The sequence below is a fragment of the Kogia breviceps genome, chromosome 2, assembly GCF_026419965.1.
Source record: "Kogia breviceps isolate mKogBre1 chromosome 2, mKogBre1 haplotype 1, whole genome shotgun sequence".
NCBI lineage: Eukaryota > Metazoa > Chordata > Mammalia > Artiodactyla > Physeteridae > Kogia > Kogia breviceps.
Window position 1 is genome coordinate 176777343 of NC_081311.1, and position 27687 is coordinate 176805029.

General features: G+C 36.0%; 1 protein-coding gene across 9 annotated transcripts in view; it reads right to left on the bottom strand.

The window, feature by feature from the left end:
- ERBB4 (erb-b2 receptor tyrosine kinase 4) overlaps window positions 1–27687 on the bottom strand; it is a 1132189-nt gene that overhangs the window by 228162 nt on the left and 876340 nt on the right. For all 9 annotated transcript variants that reach the window (XM_067026813.1, XM_067026811.1, XM_059053753.2 and 6 more), the window contains 3 exons: window positions 17647–17779; window positions 12771–12893; window positions 574–672 (listed from right to left, as the gene is read on the bottom strand). In XM_067026813.1, coding sequence (XP_066882914.1) covers window positions 574–672; window positions 12771–12893; window positions 17647–17779 — 355 coding nt within the window. The remainder of the gene's footprint in view (window positions 1–573; window positions 673–12770; window positions 12894–17646; window positions 17780–27687) is intronic.

The window sequence follows — 27687 nt, forward strand, 5'->3', positions numbered from 1 at the left end:
TTATCTGAGTTAGTGGGTTCCTAATTTAAATTTAACAGCAACTAACTCACTATCAAAACTAATCTTGATCGATGTTTTCAACTAAATAGATCATAACAACAATAAAATAAAACAGTCTGATTAATTTTCCAAATCATCAGCACTACTCTCAAATGCAGTCTGGCATAGTGGTTAAACACATGGCCCTTGAGGGCAGGATTTGGTCAGCAAGCCAAATCTGGCTTTTAGCTTGCTTGTGTAAATAAAGTTTTAATGGAACACATTCATACCCATTCACCCATTCGCCCATTCCTGTGCGTGTGTTTTTTTTTTTTTTAAATTGTCTATGGCTGCTTATCTACTAAAAGGAGAGAGTTGAGTAGTTGTCACAAAAAAACACATTGCAGGAAAAGCCTGAATATTTATTCTCTGGTCTTTTATGCAAAAGTTTGCTGACCCTTGCTCAAGCCTTTAATTATAAGATTATACCATTTCCAGAGAAGACACTTTGAAGTTGAAGTCTTTTTTTTTTAAATTCTAAAAGCAGTCTATTAATAATGGATAAAAACGTGATTGCCTGCTGTGTGTACTTACATCCATAAACTCCACATTGGCTTTGGGACCAGTTGTTTCATTAAGAATCTTAATAGCCACAGGAATCTTCACTGTTTCTCCTTCAGGGACCCAAATACCCTTGGGAGGAAAAAAAATCACATTAAATCTATATTAAGACATACAACATTTAGACCAGAAACAAAATTTGATTAAACACTTGACCTATTAATACCTTAAAAAATAATTTAGAAGTTCCATATTTTGTCATTCAATCAACAAATGTTTTTCAAGCACCTGTTACAAGTTACTCAGCAACTTTGTTTTCTGCCTTCATTACCTGAAGGTGGATCATATGTGTATTCTGCTTTCAAGGTGTTTACGCTATTATCAAGTTCAATTTGTGTACATGAAAAGGCTTGAATAGTAGAAAAAGAAAAAACATTGAAATAGTACATAATAATAATATTTGGCTTGGATGATATCAACTTCTCACAACTTTGAGAAAGCTGTTCTGATTTTTGAACTTCAATTGTCTTATTTGTAATTTAGAAGACTGGGCTAATTAATGTTGGAGGTTCTTTTCAGCTTTAATATTATCTAATTATTCTGCAACTAAAAATAAAATGAAATAAAAAAGCATATTATTATGTATCAAAATTCAGATTGATTTAAGAATTAATTTTCTAAGGTGATTGTTTAAGAATTAATTTTCAAAGGCAAGTACTAGGGAGTATTGAGCACATATTAATTTGTCTATATTATTTAATATTGTGGGTGTGTGTCAAGGATTTTTACTATTTCTGAAGTAATATAAAATATTTATATTAGTCATTTAAAGTTCTCTCTTCCAGGGGGAGCGAGAAGATGGCGGAAGAGTAAGACGCGGGGATCACTCTTCCTCCTAACAGATACATCAGAAATACATCTACACGTGGAACTTCTCCTATAGAACACCCACCGAACGCTGGCAGAAGACCTCAGACCTCAGACCTCAGGCAAGAAACCCCCCCACGTACCTTGTTAGGGCAAAAGAAAAAAGAATAAACAGAGACAAAAGAATAGGGACGGGACCTGCACCAGTGGGAGGGAGCCGAGAGGGAGGAAAGGTTCCCGCACACTAGAAGCCCCTTCGCGGGCGGAGACTGCGGGTGGCGGAGTGGGAAGCTTCAGAGCCGCGGAGGAGACCACAGCCAACAGGGTGCGGAGGGCAAAGCGGAGAGATTCCCGCACGGAGGATCGGTGCCGATCAGCACTCACCAGCCCGAGAGGCTTGTCTGCTCATCCGCCGCGGCGGGCGGGGCTGGGAACTGAGCCTCGGGCGGATCCCAGGGAAAGGTCTGGAGTTGGCAGAGCGAAAACAGCCTGAAGGGGTTAGCGCACCACAGCTGGCCGGGAGGGAGTTCGGGAGAAGTCTGGAGCTGCCGAAGAGGCAAGAGACCTTTTCTTCCCTCTTTACCTCCTGCTGCGCGAGGAGAGGGGTTTAAGCGCGCCGCTTAAAGGAGCTCCAGAAACGGGCGGGGAGCTGCCGAAGAGACAAGAGACTTTTTCTTGCCTCTTCGCTTCCTGGGGCGCGAGGAAAGGGAATTAAGGGCACCACATAAAGGAGCTCCAGAAACGGGCGCGAGCTGCGGCTGTTGGCGCGGACAACAGAGACGGGTGTGGGGCGCTACGGTTGCTGCTGCCGCCACCAAGAGGCCTGTGTGCGAGCGCAGGTCACTCTCCACACCGCCCCTCCCGGGAGCCTGTGCAGCCCGCCAGCGCCGGGGTCCCGGGATCCTGGGACTGCTTCTCCGGGAAAACGCGCGGCGTGCCTCGGGCCGGTGCAGCGTCACGCCGGCCTCTGCCGCCGCGGACTCGCCCCACATCCGTGCCCCCACCCCCACCGCCTGAGTGAGCCAGAGACCACGAATCAGCTGCTCCGTTAACGCTGCTCCTTTGACCCCGCCCTGTCTGAGCGAAGGGCAGACGCCCTCGGACCACCTGCGTGCAGAGGCGGGGCCAGGTCAAGGGCTGAGCCCCAGGAGCTGTGCGAACAAAGAGAGGGGGTGGTCCCTCCCAGCAGCCTCAGAAACAGCGGGTTAAAGCTCCACAGTCAGCTTGAAGTGCCCTGCATCTGTGGAAAACCTGAATAGACAGCGAAATATCCCAGGTTGAGGAAGTGGACTTTGGGAGCAAGATATACTATTATTTCCCCCTTTTTTCTTTTTGTGAGTGTGTATGTGGGTGCTGCTGTGTGAGATTTTGTCTGTGTAGCTTTGTTTTCACCATTTGTCCTGGGGTTAGACCGACCATTTTTTTCTTTTTTTTTTTTTTTCTTTAATAGAAATTTTTCTTCTTAATAATTATTTTGTTATTTTAATAACTGTATTTTACCCTACTTTATTTTGTCTTCTCCCCTTTCTTTCTTCCTTTCTTCCCTCCTTTTCCTATTTCCCTCCTTCCTTCCTTCCTCCCTTCCTTCCTTCTTTCCTCCCTTCCTTCCTTTATTCCCTCCTTCCTTCCTCCCTTCCTTTCTTTATTCCCTCCTTCTTTCCTCCCTTCCTTTCTTCCTCCCTCCCTTCCTTTCTTTATTCCCTCCTTCCTTCTTCCCTTCCTTTCTTCCTCCCTCCCTTCCTTTCTTTATTCCCTCCTTCCCTCCTCCCTTCCTTTCTTCCTCCCTCCCTTCCTTTTATTCCCTCCTTCCTTCCTCCCTTCCTTTCTTCCTCCCTCCCTTCCTTTCTTTATTCCCTCCTTCCTTCCTCCCTTCCTTTCTTCCTCCCTCCATTCCTTTCTTCCTTCCTTCCCTCCCTTCCTCCTTTCTTCCTTCCTTTCTTGACTTTCTACTTTTTTCTCCCTTTTGTTTTGAGCCGTGTGGATTAAAGGCTCTTGGCACTCCAGACAGGTGTCAAGGCTGTGTCTCTGAGGTGGGAGAACTAACCTCAGGACACTGGTCCACAAGAGACCTCTCAGCTCCACGTAATATCAAACGGCGAAAATCTCCCAGAGATCTCCATCTCAACACCAAGACCCAGATTCACTCAAGGACCAGCAACGAACAGTGCTGGACACCCTATCCCCAACAAAGAGCGAGACAGGTCTACAGCCCCATCCATTAGCAGAGAGGCTGCCTAGAATCACAGTAAGGCTACCGACATCCCCATACACGCCCCCAGACGTGGACCTACCCACCAGGGAGACGGGATCCAGCCTCATCCACCAGAACAGGGGAACTGGTCCCCCCAACCAGGAAACCTGCTCAACCCACTGAACCAACCTCAGCCACTGGGGACAGCCACCAAAAATAGATAGAAATTCGAACCTGCAGCCTGCAAAAGGGAGACCACAAACACAGTAAGATAAGCAAAATGAGAAGACAGAAAAACACACAGCAGATGAAGGAACAAGATAAAAACACACCAGACCTAACAGATGAAGAGGTAATAGCCAATCTACCTGAAAGAGAATTTAGAATAATGATGGTGAAGATGATGCAAAATCTTGGAAATAGAATAGACAAATTGCAAGAATCAGTTAACAAGGAGCTAGAAGAAATAAAGAGGAAGCAAGTAAAGATGAGCAACACAATAAATGAAATGAAAAATACTCTAGACGGGATCAGTAGCAGAATAACTGAGGCAGAATGACGGATAAGTGACCTGGAAGATAAAATAGTGGAAATAACTACTGCAGAGCAGAAGAAAGAAAAAAGAATGAAAAGAACTGAGGACAGTCTCAGAGATCTCTGGGACAACATTAAACGCACCAACATTCGAATCATAGGGGTCCCAGAAGAAGAAGAGAAAAAGAAAGGGACTGAGAAAATATTTGAAGAGATTATAGTTGAAAACTTCCCTAATATAGGAAAGGAAATAGTCAACCAAGTCCAGGAAGCACAGAGAGTCCCATACAGGATAAACCCAAGGATAAACACGCCGAGACACATAATAATCAAACTGTCAAAAATTAAATACAAAGAAAATATATTAAAAGCAGCAAGGGAAAAACAACAAATAACACACAAGGGAATCCCCATAAGGCTAACATCTGATCTTTCAGCAGAAACTCTACAAGCCAGAAGGGAGTGGCAGGACATATTTAAAGTGATGAAGGAATAAAACCTACAACCAAGACTACTCTACCCAGCAAGGATCTCATTCAGATTTGATGGAGAAATTAAAACCTTTACAGACAAGCAAAGGCTGAGAGAGTACAGCACCACCAAACCAGCTTTACAACAAATGCTAAAGGAACTTCTCTAAGCAAGAAACATAAGAGTAGGAAAAGACCTACAAGAACAACCTGAAACAATTAAGTAAATGGTAATAGGAACGCACATATCAATAATTACCTTAAATGTAAATGGATTAAATGCTCCCACCAAAAGACACAGACTGGCTGAATGGATACAAAAACAGGACCCATATATATGCTGTCTACAAGAGACCCACTTCAGACCTAGGGACACTTACAGGCTGAAAGTGAGGGGATGGAAAAAGATATTCCATGCAAATGGAAATCAGAAGAAAGCTGGAGTAGCAATTCTCATATCAGACAAAATAGACTTTAAAATAAAAACTATTACAAGAGACAAAGAAGGACACTATATAATGATCAAGGGATCGATCCATGAAGAAGATATAACAATTGTAAATATTTATGCACCCAACATAGGCGCACCTCAATACATAAGGCAAATACTAACAGCCATAAAAGGGGAAATTGACAGTAACACAATCATAGTAGGGGACTTTAACACCCCCCTGTCACCGATGGACAGATCATCCAAAATGAAAATAAATAAAGAAACACAAGCTTTAAATGATATATTATACAAGATGGATTTACTTGATATTTATAGGACATTCCATCCAAAAACAACAGAATACACATTTTTCTCAAGTGCCCATGGAACATTCTCCAGGATAGATCATATCTTGGGTCACAAATCTAGCCTTGGCAAATTTAAGAAAATTGAAATCGTATCAAGTATCTTTTCTGACCACAACGCTATGAGACTAGATATCAATTACAGGAAAAGATCTGTAAAAAATACAAGCACATGGAGGCTAAACAATACACTACTTAATAACGAAGTGATCACTGAAGAAATCAAAGAGGAAATCAAAAAGTACTTAGAAACAAATGACAATGGAGACACGACGACCCAAAACCTATGGGATACAGCAAAAGCAGTTCTAAGAGGGAAGTTTATAGCAATATAATCATACCTTAAGAAATAGGAAGCATCTCGAATAAACAACTTAACTTTGCACCTAAAGCAATTAGAGAAGGAAGAACAAAAAAAACCCAAATTTAGCAGAAGGAAAGAAATCATAAAGATCAGATCAGAAATTAATGAAAAAGAAATGAAGGAAACAATAGCAAAGATCAATAAAAGTGAAAGCTGGTTCTTTGAGAAGATAAATAAAATTGATAAACCATTAGCCAGACTCATCAAGAAAAAAAGGGAGAAGACTCAAATCAATAGAATTAGAAATGAAAAAGGAGATGTAACAACTGACTCTGCAGAAATACAAAAGATTATTAGAGATTACTACAAGCAACTCTATGGCAATAAAATGGACAACCTGGAAGAAATGGACAAATTCTTAGAAATGCACAACCTGCCAAGACTGAACCAGGAAGAAATAGAAAACATGAACAGACCAATCACAAGCACTGAAATTGAAACTGTGATTAAAAATCTTCCAACAAACAAAAGCCCAGGACCAGATGGCTTCACAGGCGAATTCTATCAAACATTTAGAGAAGAGCTAACACCTATCCTTCTGAAACTCTTCCAAAAGATAGCAGAGGTAGGAACACTCCCAAACTCATTCTACGAGGCCACCATCACCCTGATACCAAAACCAGACAAAGACGTCACAAAGAAAGAAAACTATAGGCCAATATCACTGATGAACATAGATGCAAAAATCCTCAACAAAATACTAGCAAACAGAATCCAACAGCACATTAAAAGGATCATACACCATGATCAAGTGGGGTTTATTCCAGGAATGCAAGGATTCTTCAATATACGCAAATCAATCAACGTGATACACCATATCAACAAACTGAAGGAGAAAAACCATATGATCATCTCAATAGATGCAGAGAAAGCTTTTGACAAAATTCAACACCCATTTATGATAAAAACCCTGCAGAAAGTAGGCATAGAGGGAACTTTCCTCAATATAATAAAGGCAATATATGACAAACCCACAGCCAGCATTGTTCTCAATGGTGAAAAACTGAAACCATTTCCACTAAGATCAGGAACAAGACAAGGTTGCCCACTCTCACCACTCTTATTCAACATAGTTTTGGAAGTTCTAGCCACAGCAATTAGAGAAAATAAAGAAATAAAAGGAATCCAAATAGGAAAAGAAGAAGTAAAGCTGTCACTGTTTGCAGATGACATGATACTATACATAGAGAATCCTAAGGATGCTACCAGAAAACTACTAGAACTAATCAATGAATTTGGTAAAGTAGCAGGATACAAAGTTAATGCACAGAAATCTCTGGCATTCTTATACACTAATGATGAAAAATCTGAGAATGAAATTAAGAAAACACTCCCATTTACCATTGCAACAAAAAGAATAAAATATCTAGGAATAAACCTACCTAAGGAGACAAAAGACTTGTATGCAGAAAACTATAAGACACTGATGAAAGAAATTAAAGATGATACAAATAGGTGGAGAAATATACCATGTTCTTGGATTGGAAGAATCAACATAGTGAAAATGACTGTATTACCCAAAGCAATCTACAGATTCAATGCAATCCCTATCAAACTACCACTGGCATTTTTTTATAGAACTGGAACAAAATATTTCACAATTTGTATGGAAACACAAAAGACCCTGAATAGCCAAAGCAATCTTGAGAACGAAAAATGGAGCTGGAGGAATCAGGCTCCCTGACTTCAGACTATACTACAAGGCTACAGTAACCAAGACAGTATGGTACTGGCACAAAAACAGAAATATAGATCAATGGAACAGGATAGAAAGCCCAGAGATAAACCCACACACATATGGTCACCTTATCTTTGATAAAGGAGGGAAGGAAACACAGTGGAGAAAAGACAGCCTCTTCAATAAGTGGTGCTGGGAAAACTGGACAGCTACCTGTAGAAGTATGAAATTAGAACACTCCCTAACACCATACACAAAAATAAACTCAAAATGGGTTAAAGACCTAAATGTAAGGCCAGACACTATCAAACTCTTAGAGGAAAACATAGGCAGAACACTCTATGACATCAATCACAGCAAGATCCTTTTTGACCCATCTCCTAGAGAAATGGAAATAAAAACAAAAATAAACAAATGGGATCTAATGAAACTTAAAAGCTTTTGCACAGCAAAGGATACCATAAACAAGACCAAAAGACAACCCTCAGAATGGGAGAAAATATTTGCAAATGAAGCAACTGACAAAGGATTAATATCCAAAATTTATAAGCAACTCATGCAGCTCAATAACAAAAAAGCAAACAGCCCAATCCAAAAATGGGCAGAAGAACTAAATAGACATTTCTCCAAAGAAGATATACAGATAGCCAACAAACACATGAAAGAATGCTCAGCATCATTAATCATTAGAGAAATGCAAATCAAAACTACAATGAGATATCATCTTACACCGGCCAGATTGGCCATCATCAAAAACTCTAGAAACAATAAATGCTGGAGAGGGTGTGGAGAAAAGGGAACACTCTTGCACTGCTGGTGGGAATGTAAACTGATACAGCCACTATGGAGAACAGTATGGAGGTTCCTTAAAAAACTACAAATAGAACTACCATATGACCCAGCAATCCCACTACTGGGCATATACCCTGAGAAAACCATAATTCAAAAAGAGTCATGTACCAAAATGTTTATTGCAGCTCTATTTACGATAGCCAGGACATGGAAGCAACCTAAGTGTCCATCAACAGATGAATGGATAAGGAAGATGTGGCACATATATACAATGGAATATTACTCAGCCATAAAAAGAAATGAAACTGAGTTATTTGTAATGAGGTGGATAGACTTGGAATCTGTCATACAGAGTGAAGTAAGTCAGAAGGACAAAAACAAATACCGTATGCTAACACATATATATGGAATCTAAAAAAAAAAAAAAAAAAAAAAGTCATGAAGAGATTAGTGGTAGGATGGGAATAAAACACAGACCTACTAGAGCATGGACTTGGGGATATGGGGAGGGGGAAGGGTAAGCTGTGACGATGTGAGAGAGTGGCAGGGACATATACACACTACCAAATGTAAATTAGATAGCTAGTGGGAAGCTACAGCATAGCACAGGGAGTTCACCTCTGTATTTAGTGACCACCTAGAGGGGTGGGATAGGGAGGGTGGGAGGGAGGGTGACAAAAGAGGGAAGAGTTATGGGAACATATGTATATGTATAACTGATTCACTTTGTTGTAAAAGAGAAAATAACACACTATTGTAAAACAGTTATACTCAAATAAAGATGTTAAAAAATAAATAAATAAATAAATAAATAAATAAATAAATAAATAAATAAAGTTCTCTCTTCCTATAGAGACATAATTATATTCGAACAGGACTTGTGCACTGTGGGAAAGTATAAAGTTGGCAGGGTTTGGGTAAAGTACAATGTTAGCTAAATAACAGCATTTCTGAGTAAACAATTCAATCATTTGAATGAGGATACTGATAATACAGGGATGCAGAGAATATACAAGAATATTATTTTAAGTGTATCGTCCCAAAGGAACACAGAAGCAGATATGAGGTTACATGTAAAAAAAAAATCTCAAATTTTAATTTATTAGCCTTGACATCAAAAATGTCTTCTAAGGCCAGTTTTAACATTAAAATGAAAGGAAGAAAAAAAAATAGTCTACTATTCCTGAGCAGAACACCTCCACTTCCTGTTTTTCTTAATATCAGCTGGTTGTAGTTATAAAGAAAATATTTTTTAAAAGTTTTTCACTTAGTACTTCTATGCTAAGACATATGTATTTGTGTTATCCAAAGTGGTAATACTATAAGAGAAGACCTAAAAACAAGAATTATTAAAAAGTGAAAACAATAAAGAAAACAAGACTTTAACCTTTAGAAGGTGAATTTAAGGGTTATGTTCTTAGAGTGAATAGGAAAATCTATGTGTCAAATGCAAAATAATAAGCCAAATTCCCTGTGGTATAATTTTTTTTTGTAAATTATTAATGTAAAAATGAGAAAAAAAAAACCCAAGACCCACTTTCTTTTTGATGGTACTAAGGTGGGGAACAGGCTTACCATTATTCAAAAAAAGTAACCACAGAGGGGGTTACTGTATAAAGATATAGCATCAATATTAAAATAGTCCTAAAGTATACGTTTGAAATAAGAATATACATTCAGTGTGAATTAATTTGCACTGCTTTTTAAATTAGTATAGTCATTATTTTCCAGGCCCCATCAGACCACAATTCAACTATGCTTATACCATGATATTGGTTCAAATCTTTTATGTTTAAACACAGTGTATCTTCAACAAGAAGGAAGCATTAACCAAGCAATTGGCTAAGCCTACTTGAATTTCTGTGGTCAAGAATAATTCTTTAAAGTTTAAGACAGTATGTCCTTGTAAGAACTAATATATTAATTAAAACTTAGGGTCAACCATATACACTATAAGCATAAATTTAAATATACTTATGGAACTTTCAATAAGCTTTTAAAAGAGGTAATTTCAATAAATGTGCAACAATCTTGGACAATGGGCAAATAAGTGTTGTTAACAAAAATATTAATAAAGCTTTATTATTAAATAATAAAATATTATTAATATTTTCCCTTCTGAGGTCACTAGATAATATTTAGTCTTGAGTTATATGGTATACACAATTTAAAATAAAATTCAATTTCCAGACCGTGTCATCTTTAAAAATATAACTGTGACTATATGCAAGTTACATGCCAAGATTGAGTTTCTTTTAAAATGGAAGTCCATTTTTTTCCTAGCACAATATAAATAGAGAAACAGATAGGATACATTGTGTCTCTTTAAACATAAAAAGGATTTGAAGACTAGAAGGTATCAAGTCAGCCTAGAATAGTTTACGTTCAAATTAGGTACTCAGCTAATAATATTTTTTTAATTTTTATTGGAGTATAGTTGCTTTACAATGTTGTGTTAGTTTCTACCATACAGCAAAGTGAATCAGCTATACATATACATATATCCTCTCCTTTTTGGACTTTCTTCCCATTTAGGTCACCACAGAGCATTGAGTAGAGTCCCTGTGCTATACAGTAGGTTCTCATTAGTTATCTATTTTACACATAGCATCAATAGTGTATATATGTCAATTCCAATCTCCCAATTCATCCCACTCTCCTTTCCCCCTTGGTATTCATACGTTTATTCTCTACGTCTGTGTCTTGTCTGTGTCTCTATCTCTGCTTTGTAAATAAGATTGTCTACACCAATTTTTTTCAGATTCCATATATATGCATTAATATACAATATGTTTTTCTCTTTTTGACTTACTCCACTCTGTGTGACAGTCTCTAGGTCCATATACATCTCTACAAATGACCCAATTTCATTCCTTTTTATGGCTGAGTAATTCTCCATTATACTATGTACCACATCTTCTTTATGCATTTCTCTGTTGATGGACATTTAGGTTATTTCCATGTCCTGGCTACTGTAAACAGTGCTGCAATGAATATTGCGTTGCATGTGTCTTTTTGAATTATAGTTTTCTCTGGGTATATGCCCAGTAGTGGGATTGCTGGGTCACATGATACTTCTATTTTTAGTTTTTAAAGGAACCTTCATACTGTTCTCCACAGTGGCTGTATCAATTTACATTCCCAACAACAGGGCATGAGGGTTCGCTTTTCTCCACACCTTCTCCAGCATTTATTGTTTGTAGATTTTTTTGATGATGGTCATTCTGACCTGTGTGAGGTGATATTACATTGTAGTTTTGATTTGCATTTCTGTAATAATTAGTGATGTTGAGCATTTTTTCATGTGTTTTTGGACATCTGTATGTCTTCTTTGGAGAAATGTCTATTTAGGTTTTCTGAACATTTTTGGATTGGGTTGCTTGCTTTTTTGATATTGAGCTGCATGAGCTGTTTGTATATTTTGGAGATTAATCCTTTTTCAGTTGCTTCATTTGCAAATATTTTCTCCCGTTCTGAGGGTTGCCTTTTCATCTTGTTTATGGTTCTTTTGCTGTGCAAAATCTTTTAAGTTTAATTAGGTCCCATTTATTTTTGTTTTTATTCTCATTACTCTTGGAGGTGGGTCAAAAAAGATCAGCTAATACTTTTGAATTTAATCAAACAAAATATGCAGAACAAGAGATTAAAAAATTTCTGCATTTTGACCATAGAATAAAAGTTTTATTTTCAAGAGATTACATTATTTTTGGAAAATTCATGAGAGAAAATTAAGGTTTATATTCCAATTGTTAATAATTTCCATTAAATAAATCTGTCTTAAATATTAAAAAATAACATTTTAAGATGTAAAGTTCTTAAGATCTTTTTAGCCAACATATTTGTAAACATGTAGGCTTGCATATAGCTTTGAGAAACTTGTGAAAGCAAATCTTGGGAATTGAAGTAATGGACATTACAAGAAAGATTTAGTACTATCCCAACAGAGCTTCTTATTCTTGTTGTTTACCATTAAAAATAAATTTCACCACAATTAACCTTGGGCCTGGCCTTTGAATTGGTTTTGTAATTAAGTTAAATATGTAAACATGAAAATGCTATCATTCAAGCTCTCCATTTCCAGAAATATCTCTCTTATTAAAAACCCATGTCGTCACCCTCTCCTTCTAGCTAAACTGAACTTAGAGAAAAGAAAGAAGAGCACATTGCCCAGGTCTCTCGGGGATCTCCTCCTGTGTAGGGGTAAAGAAAAATGGGTTGGATCTGGGTATTTTGGAAAAGGACAAATTTGCCAAAGGGAGATGATATCAAAAGGAGCTCAGAAGGCATTGAGAAAATTAGGTATATTTTGGCTTTGCATCCGTGTTTCCTGCTTTCTCATAACTATATCCAACCCAGTTTGGTCAATAAAAATTAATGAATTCATTTGTTCAGCAACTTCTCAATACTATAAAGATTCTCCTTTCTGAATATTAAAGAGGAAGTTAGGTTGGCTAGAACAATAACTTTGGCTATTATTTAAAACAAGTTTGAAACAAAACTGAAAATTACTGATGGCATGTCTTATTTTCTACTTACTTTATAAACAGTTCCAAAAGCACCTGAACCAAGTACTTTTACTCTTTTGAGCTCAGTTTCTTTCAAAATACGTAGTTGAGCTTGATTAGGCGCCGTACCACTGGGTGTTAAGGGTTCTACCAACTACAAAACAAAAAGAGTACAGGTTATACAACTTTCGATCCAACAATCAGTGTTCCTCTCTTTTTCTTTCTGTTTGGTTTACTTTCTCACACATAGAAAACACACACAAGACCACTTTTCCTTGACAAACAATGTTTGTAAAATGGATCACTCACAATTCCTTCTGACCCTACCCTTTCTCTTCTCATGCTGTTCAGCTGGGTGAACACAAGTAACAAATGTGTACCTACCTTGAGGCATACTAGTCTAGGGGATTTTTTTCCCACTTTTTATAGAAATTTAGAGACTAATTAGGGGCTCTTAATTCTACTTTTTACATGCTTCCTCCTTTTGGACAACTTCAGCTGAGACTTAGAGATTTCACTTATGCCAGTGTACTCTTTCAAAGTTTTTTCTCATTTCAAGAAATTCAATACATAAAAATTAAATAAATACAATTTTTTAAAAGCTACCTTCTTATCATTTAATACCTAGCAGGGAAGTCAGGAGAGACATGTCAGAAGAGAAGAAAACAAGTTAGCACAATGTCAATACACCAAGACAGTGTTTCTAAATCTTTCATGTACATATGAATTACCAGAGTTTTTTGTTAAAATGCAGATTCCGGCTCAGTAGATATGGATTTGTGGCTGAAATCTGCATTTTTACAGAACTCCAGGAGATTCCTCTTTATGATGATGGTCCTTGAACACATTTTAAGTAGCAAGGCCCTAGAGCACATTCTAGGTTAAAAATTCTAAAAGGCTATGAATTGATTCTAGATCATAAAGGAATTCTATGAAATGCAGAGGAATAAAATAACCACTGGGGAGGGAGGTATGCTTTTTGTGCCTTCCTAAAAGGAAGCACACTTTAAAATTGGTCTTGAGATAATAAAAATGGTTGGAGATGGTGGGGGGGGGGACACTGCCACCAGGAAGAACAGTTTGGACACAGCATCAGGGAGAAGGAACAAGGCATGAAGGAGAATAATACAGGGAGAAGGACAGGTCTGAAGGGTGAGATTAAGTTGGGAAATACCACACCCTAAGGTGGGCTGGGTAGTCAAAAGAGGTAAAGTTAGGCTGATAATTTTAGATGTCATAGTTTAGATGCCATTGCCAGAGAGGATGGGTAAGCTGGAGAAAGGTATGTAAATGTGTGCCAATTTCTTGACTATGTGAACACAAAAATGTGGACAGAAGAGAGACTCTGGGTACCAAAAAGTTTATACTGTATGTTAAAATTTTAGAGTTTTATCTATGCTTGAGGAAAAAGGCAAGTCAGAGAAACAAGAGTTTTTTTAAATTTATTTTTAAGTTAAATAAAAGAACTAAACTTTAAACACAGAAAAATAGTTTGTTCTCCCTCAGCATAAGGAAATAATTAAGGCTTACTCCTACTCACATTGTCTTGAAAACCACCACAGTATTTCAAAGTATCTGTTTATAAGGCTAACTGCACTGTGGTCCTCAGCTTGGTTATTATTATAATGCTTCTGTGAACATCATGGTCTACTTAATTAGCTAAACAGAATATTGAATGTAGGTAAAGTTTAGGGATGTTAGCAAGAATTTGGGAAAGAATTTGGGAAAGGTGATAAAAATTATCAATATTCTTAAGCTAATTTTAACTGTGGCAACTAATACACTTTTATTTCAATTTCAAATTTATCTTGTAATAATGCATATAACTGCATTCAAGTCCCATAAATCTCAGAAAGAGTCACACAATTCTTTAACAAATCTGAAAAAAATCTCCTGCAGAGGATCCCATTCATTTGAATCCTGCTGTGCAGAATTTCTCTGGTAGATTTTTTTTTTTTTTTTTTTTTTTTTTGCGGTATGCTATGCGGGCCTCTCACTGTTGTGGCCTCTCCCATTGCGGAGCACAGGCTCCGGACGCGCAGGCCTGGCGGCCATGGCTCACGGGCTTAGTTGCTCCGCGGCATGTGGGATCTTCCCGGACCAGGGCACGAACCCGTGTCTCCTGCATCGGCAGGCGGATTCTCAACCACTGCGCCACCAGGGAAGCCCTCTCTGGTAGATTTTGATACACATACTACGTATACAGTAAGAAACTTTTTTTTTAGAAACTTTTATAAAAGTTTATAAGTTTAAAAGTTATAAAACTTTTAAATCATATACAAAAGTCATACAAAAATCATATGCAAGATTGGGGACTGGATTTTAGCAGTTTAGGCTAGATAGACTTAAAAATGTATATACATGTATTAAATATAGGCATATACTGTGCAATAATTTCATATTTTGAAAACTTTACAATTCTACCCGCAATTTTATTAAGTATCATTCAATTTTTTTCTACAAACACAGTTTTCCCCCCAGGAATTTGAGTATTATACCATTAAAAGAGCACAGTTTTATTTTGTGACCCAGTATGGTAGAAATTGAGTTTACATTTGGGGGTTTGTATATCATTGTTGCCACTTACAGGCTTAGAACACAATTTGCCTTCCTTGGCCCTTCATTTCACATCTGTGAAATTGGTATACCAATAATTATCTTAGAAGATTGTTAAAGGATGAAATGGTATATACATAGGTGAAAAACTCTGGAACATTACCTGCCATAATATAGGCACCAAATCGGTCACTCTTCAAGGGACAGGATTATAACTCATTAATACATTTCTAAATCACAGCATCTATCAAAGCATCAAGCTTAGAGTGCATCTCAATAAGTGTATATTGAAAAAAAGATTTTCTACTTTTATGCATGCAACAGAAAAAAGACAATCTGGGTCAACATGATTTTGGGAAGTGTATCAATTTTAAAAACCTTCCAACAACATATCATGCTTTAACAAAGTTTTCACATCTGAGGCAGATTTCTAGCTTCAGTATTTAAGAATTTAAGTTGAACATCTTAAGAATTCCTCTTCTATTTAGATGGTAGAAAATCACAGTTATTTACTTTTACTGAGAGAAAGATGAGAATTCAACAATTAGCTAATTTAGTCCTAAGTGATAACTTTCTATAAAAAATAGAATATGCTTATAAAACCAATCAGTATGTGTTTATTTAGTAATGAAATGCCAATTTGGAGGGCATTATTAGAAAGCACCATATTAACAGCACAAAACAAAACAATTCTTTTCATAGCAATGAGCTTTTCCTACACATAGTTAAGAGACAGAATTTGTCTTCTATTTATTCAATCACCTAAATATCCACTGCTATTCCAAACCTTTCATTCCTTTCCAACTCTAGTTTATTTACTTCACTTTTCAGAATTCTTTCAGTGACTGCTCCAAGCTGTCCATAAGGGAGAATTCTACCTGCCTCCACCATCCTAGCTCACCTGAAAATATGCACAGCACATGTGCTGTGCCCAAACTTTTATTCATCTTCACATGTACAAGGCTGAAAGTGATCAAGTTGATCTTTTTTAACATCCAGTTCAAGTCGGAATCATTAGTATGTTCACTTGTTGTATATAACTACCATTTTTATGCTTGAACGTGTCTACTGATAAGACAGCCCATTTAATTTCAGATAACTTCAATCATTAGAAAGAAGTATCTTCGGGCTTCCCTGGTGGCGCAGTGGTTGAGAATCCGCCTGCCGATGCAGGAGACACGGGTTCGTGCCCCGGTCCGGGAAGATCCCACATGCCGCGGAGCGGCTGGGCCCGTGAGCCATGGCCGCTGAGCCTGCGCGTCCGGAGCCTGTGCTCCGCAACGGGAGAGGCCACAACAGTGAGAGGCCCGCGTATCGCAAAAAAAAAAAAAAAAAAAGAAAAAAAAAAGAAGTATCTTCTTATATGTAACTGTATAGTAGCTTTCTGAAATTTTCAAATAACTCTATCCAGATTTAACTTTTGAGGGAAAAGAGCTAACATTTAATTCATTATCAGTGTGAGAAACATATGAATGAAGAATATTCCCATTTCTTTCAGTGTTAAGAGGAAAAGTCAAACTGTCACACTGACAGTGAGACAGAAAACAAATGCAAAGAAGGCAGACTGTCTCAGTACAGATTTGCTCTGAAATGTTCAGATAGGCATGGATACGTGTATCAGGAGAAAGAGGTAGGATTAAAGTTGAGAAGGATATGGTAACGCATGGTCTTCTGCACTTTTTTTTTCCCCTATAACCTTTATGGTGAAAATGATCATCTTGCATGCTAGAGAATTCAGTGTGGCAATACAAAAGAAATTATAGTATTTTATGGATAATTTACATATTCACAATAACTAACATGCATAATATTAAATGCATCTAATAAATAGTGTGATAAGGCCTATGTGATTACAAAACTAAGCTTTATCCTGAAGCTCATCTTTTCACTGCTGCTATAATGAGATCAGTGGCTACCAATTTAATGGCCCTAATTAAAGCATAAATTGCTTGCCAATCTGGCTTTATTTTAAACCAAAAAAATTCTATCGCTTTCTAACATTTTTCTAGTTCTGCTACTGAGATATTCTCTGACTCAGATATTTTCTAGTTCTGCTACTTGTATATCATAGAGCTTGTTAATGGACCCCTGTCTCCAAAAGAAACAGATCTGGCCCAATATGATAATTTCCTTGACCCCTGCCATTTGCCTTCTTCAAGCCATGAGGCTGCCTTGACTACACTTATTATATACTCTGATTTTCCATCAACTTTGTATACCATACTATAAAATATAAACCCTCAGAAGGAAATTGAATAGAATTTTCTCTTGGATTAAAAAACTGAGTATCTAAACCTTCTAAACCTAATGAAAATCCCTAAACACTTAAAGAGAAGAAATGAACACCTCACCTCTGTTTCCAGGAATCGTCTTAAAGCTCTTTTCTTTTTGATGCTCTTCCTTCTAACATAAACTGCAAATGTTAGACCCACGATGACCATGATGAAGAGCCCGCCAATGACTCCGGCTGCAATTAGAGGAGTCCTGCCAACCAGAATGGAAAAGAAAAGAAAACAGTATGAAGAGAGAAAAGACAGAGGACGAGGAAAAAGCAGTTGGACAAGCCATTGTCCACATATCACAAGTCTAGTCAATTAGAAGAAATGCAAATTAAAAATGCATTAAAGCTTTCACAAAACTTTTCTCATGGTAAAAACTGTACCTGTATTTTGTTTTGCTTTGTTTTTTAATAATAAACCATGCACAGACAACTAATCTTTGGGGGTGAGCAGCCACAACATGCCATTTGATGAAAAAATGTAAAATTTGATAATAAAATGAAGAATGTATGCCAAATTTTTTGATATAGGATCATTTTAAATCATTTTAATTTTACTTTTATCTAAAGAAGTAGAAGTGCATTTAAATAGTATTGTTGTGGTTTATAATATTATTTTCAACATTTTCTCTAAAGCAGGCTTTCTCAACAGTGGCACTGTTGACATTTGGGGCTGGATACTTGTTCATTCTGGGGACTGTCCTTTGCATTTTAGGATGTTTAGCAGCATCCTTGGTCTCCATCCACTAGAAGTCAGCAACACCTCCATCCTCTAGTCATGACTGTCTCCAGACATTGTCAAACGTCTGTCAAAACCACTGCCAGTTGAGAACTACTGGTCTGAGGACCTATGAACCCCACACCTCTGGTACACAGAGATACCAACAGAGAGATGCATTGACAAAAGTACTATTTCAAACTCTGGCAAGGGCAACTTTGCTGGGACAAAGGGTACAAGAAAGATGAAGAACTGAGTCAGATGGGTTTTCAGAGTTATGATGACTGGAGTAAGCATTATCATTAAAAGTATGACTAAGCATCATACACCCATGAAAGAGGTCTACACACTAAGTATTAAATAAAAATATGTAAATAGTATTAAAAAGGGATTAGGAAGAAATTGACTGGAGATTATTATTCTTAAAATGTTTCTCTAATATATTGTTAGCTAATGTATAATTTTGAAACTGATCATTTTGTTTTCTAAGATAAGTTTTTTGCTTGCTTGAAAAGTAATGTTTATGGTCTTAACTTCTTGTTCTAGAGTAGAGTAGTATCTATGATCTTTCTGTAGTCAGAGCCCTGAAATATATTAATTTCATATGCCATAGCAAGTAGTTCAGAATTAAAACACATAGGTGTTGACTATGAAGTCATGATAGATATCAAAATTAAAAAATAATTCCCTGAATGCTCATGCTTTCCATAGTAAAGTGTTTTATATTTTATATTCCTATTTATAGAAGAACCTACTCTATACAGCTACCATCCTTCAGAAAAAAAAAGAAATTACTTGTTCTTGAAAGGTAAACTTTTGCTCAAAGACAGATCAGAAATAACAAAAGCAGATGATCCTTAATAGAATTTTTAAATTTTAAAGAGCTCTGGGAAAAAACCTGGGTAACTTCTTCTATAAATTAAGTCATGCCTTTAAAACATTATAATTGTTATATTATTGTCATATAAAACTGCAAAGAGGGCTTCCCTGGTGGCGCAGTGGTTGCGAGTCCGCCTGCCGGTGCGGGGGACACGGGTTCGTGTCCCGGTCCGGGAAGATGACACATGCCGTGGACCGGCTAGGCCCGTGAGCCATGGCCGCTGAGCCTGTGTGTCCGGAGCCTGTGCTCCGCAACGGGAGAGGCCACAACAGTGAGAAGCCCGCGTACCACAAAAAAAAAAAAAAAAAAAAAAAAAAAAAAAAAACCAAAAAAAAAAAAAACTGCAAAGAAACCTTAAAATGTAGTTCATCCTATTCATCCTAAAGGTTGTTTACTGATAGCTCAAAGTCCTACAGCATACTGAAATGTTGCTATAATTCAACTAGATTTTCCTAAATAGAATTTTCTAAAGCCTTAAAAATCTATGCTGAGAAAATTTAAAGTACGGAAACAAACTCATCATTGTGATGTTTTGGTGTGTATAAGATCACATTTTTGGTATGCCAGTTATATGTGTTTTAGACAATATTTTAGTTTTCAACCCAAGGCATAATTTTCAGCTCAAGTGCCTAACACATCCCTGAAAAGCCACTACTATAAAAAGAACTGTATTTTTGTTTCCTGAGCCCAATTTTTTATTGCAAAGGATTTATGTATGATTGAGAATAGTCCCCAGTATTTTGTTAATTGTAGATTTGAAGTAAACTCTAAACTTCCTCTGCTTATCTATTTTGCAAAAGAATAAATGGTATGTGTTTATGACAATATTTGTCAATGTCACTGTAAATTAAAATTTTTTTTTTCATTTTAAGAATGATCACTTCCAATAGAACAAAACAAAATCCCTGACTCTACTTTTTTTCATCTAATTTGGATGGATATCAGTTATCATATCATTACTACTTAGTTTAGTCATGGCAATGAAAATAAAACATTCAAAAACTCAATAGACAGTAATTTCTATGATTTTTCTAGTTAGCTTTTAGTTTTGATATTTTCCTTCAGCAGTTCCTCGGTTGACTTGCATTCCTCTAGCTTTTTTCTTCTTTTACTACTCTGCAGGAATGATAAAGGTACAACCAACTTGAAGAAATAAAGAACTAGAGTTTCTGCACCTAAAACTCATACATAAATGATTTTTTGGACATTTTAAGAGGCCAAACTCTTCTTATTCCAGGGAAAGTTACTCTTGAAAAAGAACATTAACCACAAGGAAGCAACCAATTAAATTGAAAAGGGATAATATTCTATAAGAAAACTTGCTTGTTCTCTTTAATGAGTGAATATCATGAAAAAAGGTACTGATCTAGATTAAGAAGACTTAATATCCACAAAACCAGACATGAAATGCAACCCTGGGGCTTCCCTGGTGGCGCAGTGGTTGAGAATCCGCCTGCCAATGCAGGGGTCACGGGTTCGTGCCCTGGTCCGGGAAGATCCCACATGCCGCGGAGCAACTAAGCCCGTGAGCCATGGCCGCTAGGCCTGCGCGTCCGGAGCCTGTGCTCCGCAACGGGAGAGGCCACAGCAGTGAGAGGCCCGCATACCGCAAAAAAAAAAAAAAAAAAAAAAAAAAGCAACCCTGGTCTGGACTCTAGCATGGACAAGCCAACTGTACAGAAATTTTTTAGATAACTTGAGAAATTAGAATATGGATTAGATAGGAGATGAAATAAAAATGTGCTGGCATGTAAAGACGTGGACCAGAAATTGAAAAGACTGCGTTACAAAACAGTAGGATCTAAATCAGAAAAAAATTCATATACACATACATGTATATGTGTATAAAAAGATCTGGAAGAATGTACAATAAGATACTATGACTCTAGTGTTCTTATTTTTGTATTTTTACTTTTGGGCATTCTCTAATATTCTACAATATATTTATTTTCCCTTTGAAATAAAAGTTAATTAAATTTAATAAAAATACAGAAAAAATAAATCATCATCTAAAAGCTTAGTTTTACAATAATGGCCTTGTTTTCTTTCTTTATTTTTTCTTTTTGAATGTTTACTTTGCATCTTTTCAATTAAGAATTCATTTTGCTATTCCCTGTCCACTTTTATGATCTAAGTGCTCCTGCAGATATTTTCTATTCATTATAGCTTAATATGTCTGAGATATTTAATTACCACTATGTTTCTTACAATTAACATTATGTTTTATAAGACCACTCCAATCTGAAAAATTACACTACTTACACATTTCCTATGCCCCCCTCAATTTTGATGATTCCTAGATATTTGTAGGTGTAGGATAGATGCCCATTTTTTTTTTTTTCCTGAGAGTTAATGCTTCATTCTTTATAAGGGTCCTTTGGATAAAAGGGATATAGCTACTTAAGTTGCTTTTTAAAATTACTGTATATCCCTCCTATGTCTCATGCTGACTATTGCCAACTAGGCTATATTCCTGAAAGAGAGTGTGTCCTCTTATATGTTAGTCAGAGTAGCCTCCAAGAGGCTAAAATGTGACACTATTAATGAAATCAAAACCAAGAGATCTAGAATACTCTGTAATCCCTTATCTGTAACAGGATTATTCTTTGTTTCCTATCTTTTGCCTGTCCATTAAAAATCGCTGGGATCCCCTAAAGTATACAAGATAGGACATGACAAGTGATAAGTGCAAGCTTTTTCTAAAAGGATGCTATCAAGTGATATTTTACCTTATTCTGTGATTTAGAAATAGTATAATGAAACTGATATTGTCTACTCATAGAAACTGATATAATAAGGATTCTGAATCACAAATGAACTTGACTAATTTATTTAAAAGCATGTAACTTGGTTTTCACACTTTCATTTAGAAGTTCAGAGACAACACAATGCATTATACTCTACTGCCTTGAATGCAGTTACCTATTTTAAACAGTTATATATAGAAGAGTAGTGTCTCCCCAAACCATACTACTCATATAAGATGTATTCTTATTATTCATTACTCTGTTTGAACCATGCTTTTCCTCACTGGAGAATATAAAATGTGAGAGAATCATGGAAGCTGATTTTATAAACATCCAAATATTTTCTTTCATTGATCTGTTTCCTTCCAGATAACAGACCACAAATAAAATATAGTAAAGTCAATATAATTTATGATTAAAACTCAAATGGTTTTAAAACTATTCCATTATACCAATTTTCATTTAATGTCAAGGGCAGGCTGTTCTAGAAAAAATGTGCAGTGGTATTTTCTTTAAAATTGTAAATGTAGGGGCTTCCCTTCCCTAGTGGCACAGTGGTTGAGAGTCCGCCTGCCGATGCAGGAGACATGGGTTCGTGCCCCGGTCCGGGAAGATGCCACATGCCGTGGACCGGCTAGGCCCGTGAGCCATGGCCGCTGAGCCTGCGTGTCCGGAGCCTGTGCTCCGCAACGGGAGAGGCCACAACAGTGAGAGGCCTGCGTACCGGAAAAAAAAAAAAAAAATTGTGAACGGTAAAACTGGTAGTTTGACTAATATAGTCACCAAATCTAAATCGATAGGATTCTTTTATATGAATTTCACCAAATAAAATGATTTTAAATTTATAATATAGGTATATTTTTCTTCATTTCTTAAATACAGAATAATTTTCGGTTACAGATAAAGGAATCAATCTGCAGCCCTATAACACACTGACAGTATAGTTTGTAACTGACGGTATTGACTTTAAAACAGAGATCTCCACTTTTAGATGCTTCTAAAGTAAATAGTTTGAAGATGGGTCCTCAGAAGTCGCTGGATCAGACTTAGGGCTACTTCACTGCTTATCTATGGGCACTAAAGTTTAAGCTGATTTTTAAAAAATTTACACAGAAGTAAAAACAAACAAGAAAAGCTTCAGGCTACTCAGATAATTTTAACTATTTTTGTATAAGAAAGTTTAAATAAAATTATAAAATAGTGCCTCTAACATTATTATTTTGTGTTTACCTTCAAATCTGCATGCTTTTTCCTTATAGTGCTGTATCATGCTGGAAAGATGTTTTCACATCAGACCAGTCAGAGCTTTAATTATGTTGTGCCTCTGCTGGTTGTGAGCAGTGCCTCTATCAGATGACTCAGCTGAGATACACATAAGTACATGCTTCACGTAAGGCAATGAAAAATAAACATAGCAGGAGCCAGCTAATCTTTCTTGGATTCCTGAGATCTGATACACTTGCCTCTAGATCCTGCCTAGTACTATTCTTAAATCAAATACCTTTAAGCACTGGCAAATCATATGCCTCCCGTAGGCCAGGACAGTCTCGGTTTGTACCACTGTTAAGTACGAGTAGAACCCCATTCACTCTCAAAAGTGTCCTATGTGAGCAATAAATCAAATGTTTATCCTTTAATAAACACTTAGCCCAATTTAGAGAATCTAGGACACCTTAAGATAACAAGTCTTTACATATATATGTATAAATAAACAAACAAATACATACACATTCATACAGGACTAAGTATTAACAAGTTTCACTTCCTGGCAAGGTAAATTAATTACTGCCTGTAATAAACCTATATATAACATAAATGGATGTTTCCTAAATTAGAGTCAGATGCGATGATTCTCTGTAATCTTATATTTTCTTTTAAAAATATAACTAGATAACATTGGCTATCATCTTGTACCCTATCTTCCCTCTGAAAATGTTATCCTGACCATCAGACAAAAGCATGAGTATATCATGAACCAGAGGTTAAATGTATCCTCAGTAATATACTTCGCGTTTCCTAATTGGCTCTTGCTATAAGAAAAATGTAGTTGATCAAAAACATTTTGACTCTTTAGTGAAAGAAAATTCTTAGAATCAGTTGCCAACTGAGATAAATAATGCAACTTTGCAAATAGGGCCATTTTCAATATTATATTAATTATGTAAGTAAGCAGTTTAAACATAGCAAAAATGCTGTCCAAGTAAGAGGAAAACAAGATTTGACTGCCATTAGGAACTCATTAGTTTTATGGCACATATAGTATCACAAACAATTCATTTCATTTTCAATGGGAAATAATCTAATTGAAATGAAAATGTCAAAGACTTTCTATCCTGATATAGAAATATCCCCTTTCATAGAGGTAAACCAGAGATTTATTTGGTCTTATATACTATACTTAAGTTCAAATAATTTAAATAGATTGACTATGGACTTTTGATTCTAATACTTCTATATTTTTAATTAAAATTTTCTTTTTACATATACTGCATATTTGCACCACAATAACTATGCAATGTTGAGCTTATAACCTACATTTTAAAAATAAAGAAATAGACACAGAAAAGTTAATATACTTAGACAAGGTTAAACATAAATAGTAATGCTAACATTTTACATCTTGTAATCTCAAGTCCATCAGTTTTTCAACTATATATGTTGTCTTTCTAAAGATGATTCACTAGAATTTTTTTAGGGTAGATGAATACAATTCATCAGATTTTTCTTTAATACCTAATACCTATAGTAGAGAATACAAAATAAACATAAATTTATTTAGGTGGTTCTAATAAACTCTTTGATTTTGTATTTAGTTATATCTTAATATTGTAGTTCTCATCAGACTATCATTTTAGCTGCATTGTTATGTTCACTGTGATTTAAGTCTATTAAATCCTTTATGCTCTTATTGAAGTTTATAAATGATCTTATACTTCACTGAGTTTCATTTTATTTTTTCAGTGAGAAAACAGTTAAGAGGATTTGGGGGGCTTAAAAAAACACTGGATTTCCTTTAAGAAAAGCAAAATTAAGCTGTATCTATCATTCTAGTGATAGTCCATACTGCATTGTTACTCTGTTCAGTATTCCCCAAAGCGGCTCAGACTTGAAACAAGAGACCTTGAAACACTAGGAAATATTGAAATTCCCCAGAAGACATTTTAAGGGTTACTGACTAGGGCAAGGAGAGCCACATTCATGTTTTTTTTTTTTTTCCCCTCGTGAAAACTGTGCTTATTCTGACCCAGAATTCCACCTGCTCTATAAATATGACACATCTTTTCTTTTTGAGCAAATGAAAGTGATGTGGGTCAGACTCTGAGGTAGACATCAGTTGACAGTTACAGGTTTTATCTGATGAGACCTAGAGTATTACATTATATCTCTATCCTTTGATTAGGATTCACGATTCCTCTATTATACCTTAACTATGACCAGAAGTGTTGAGTGCTGAAGCAAATGAAGCAAAACATACTGCCCCTCTTCCTAACTAAATTTAAATGTTTCTTGACTTGTCTTCATGTGTTTAAATAAATCTTTTTTCCCCAATATTTTTTCAATATGAAAAAGTTACATATTATTCAATAACACAGTGTTACAAAGTATTTCAGAAGAGATATTACCATTAAATGAATATGTAAATATCATCTGGATTATTTTATGTCTAGAATTAGCTCTGAGAAAAATTTCTAATAGTTTCTTGGTAATTCCTTCCTTCTATTTATAAGTAATATTTACACCTATACACGGGTTTTTGTTTGTCACAATTTTAGGGAAAGCATACAAACCTGTACATTTGATTTTTGAGGCAACTATTCTCTGATTAAATACACCATCCTGAAGATACAAATAATCCACCTATGAATTTTACACTTATGATTTTTTTCTTCTTTACTGAGGTATAATTGACAAACACCTATGAATTTCTACAAATGAAATATTGAAAGGGAATTAGCTAAGGAAGAAATTTTTTGTTAACAGATCTCTGTAAGAGCTCAGATGAATTTTTAGTTCTCAGGCTTGTGTGTGTGTGTGTGGTTTATACCTATTACACAATATCATTAATGTTTATATTAGTAGAACACTTTTAACATCATCTGTATAGATTGAATATATAAGTATGTTTAATGAAACAAACAGAAAATTGTAAATATTTAATTACAAAATATATAATCCACTAAGTACTACTCCATTCTATTACCTATTCATTACATAGACATGGTAATCTGAAGCAATAAGCCAAAGGATTAAAAAATTGAAGATAAAAATCTGAAAATTTCAGTTGTGACCTACCAAAATTGTTCAGCATGCTAGGAATTAATTAGTTTCACAATAGAGCAGAAAATATTACTTAAATACTTCTCTCTGAAGTAAAGTGGGGGAGGAATAAATCATTAAAGGCACTATTCTTTGCTCTCCTATGTTAAAATTTTTCTTCAACTCATAATCTCCATTCATTCTAATAATTGTAATCTCACATATCTATGTTACTAACAGGTATTATAGACTATGGCAACTTGGATTCACCTTTATCTATCAAGTCATTACACCACACATTTGTGTCATGTTTACTGGGTATAATTACATAATACAGATTTAAGCAGTCCCATTTTGAGAGGATTCACAAACTAATTATTTAAGTAATAGTTTTTTTTATTTTACATACAAATATGTATATAAAGCATCTTTGATTTCTTTTAGTATGCTTTTAAGGCACCCCAATCCTTGCCTTAGACTAAAAACTTTTTTTTTTTGATGAAATGCTTACACAAAGGGAGTAAGAAAGTGTCCTTCTTAAAAGAAAAAAAAAAAAACAACTCCTTTTCATTCAGATGACATGTTTTCTACTTATTTTGCCCTGCTGGTACCCTTATTTCCCTCTGAGGGGACTTCCAAGTGGTAATGGGGAGTTGGATGAAATGAGAAGGGAGGAGACTATGAGAACAGGTACAGCTGCAGGGAAAATGCCAGGATTTTGGACATCCATGTGGGGTCACTGAACATTTCTTCCAGGATTAAAAAACAAAAGTGACTTTTACCAGGTGTTTTATATGTCTTATGTCAAATAATTCTTCTGACATGATTATTTATGTATGACGAATCTGAGGTAGGTTATATAACTTGCCCCAGGTCATAAGCATTCTAAGTGGATAGTCAAGATTTGAATCTTGGCATGGTTTCCTCTAAAATCTTTTCTGCTTCTATTAACATATGACTATAAGAGTATATTAGGAAGCTTACTCTCCTAATATACTTGATAAATAGGCCATGAAGAGAAGATATTTTCAAGACTGGTTAGCTATTTTAATAGTGCTTATTGGTGGCAGTGAGGGACATAGTAGGAAAGCATAGAGGATGAGGTAGAAAAGTATTTCCAGCAGCAGAAATGATTCAGTGTATAAACCTGATGGTGAAGGCAGACAAAGCAGGAGTCAAAGATGGCTAGGCTCCCGTGCCTGCGTGAGTGGAAGGCTGATGACTCCATTCATGGACTTGAGAAATCAGGAGAAAGACATTTGGAAGGAGAAGCATTGATTCTTTGGGGTCTATGGATTTGAGATGCAGAACAATATACAGGTATATTGTTATCTTTTCACTATGCCTTCAAATTTCTGTGTTCCCTTGTTCCTCCTCTAATATCAAGACTTATACCTGTGTTGATTTTAATAGCTTCTCATTTTTAGTTGAAGAGAGCCATGGATAACATAATGTCATTTCCTTTAAATTTTTCCAATACTTTCTTTTTTCTCTGGGAACACTAGAAATGCA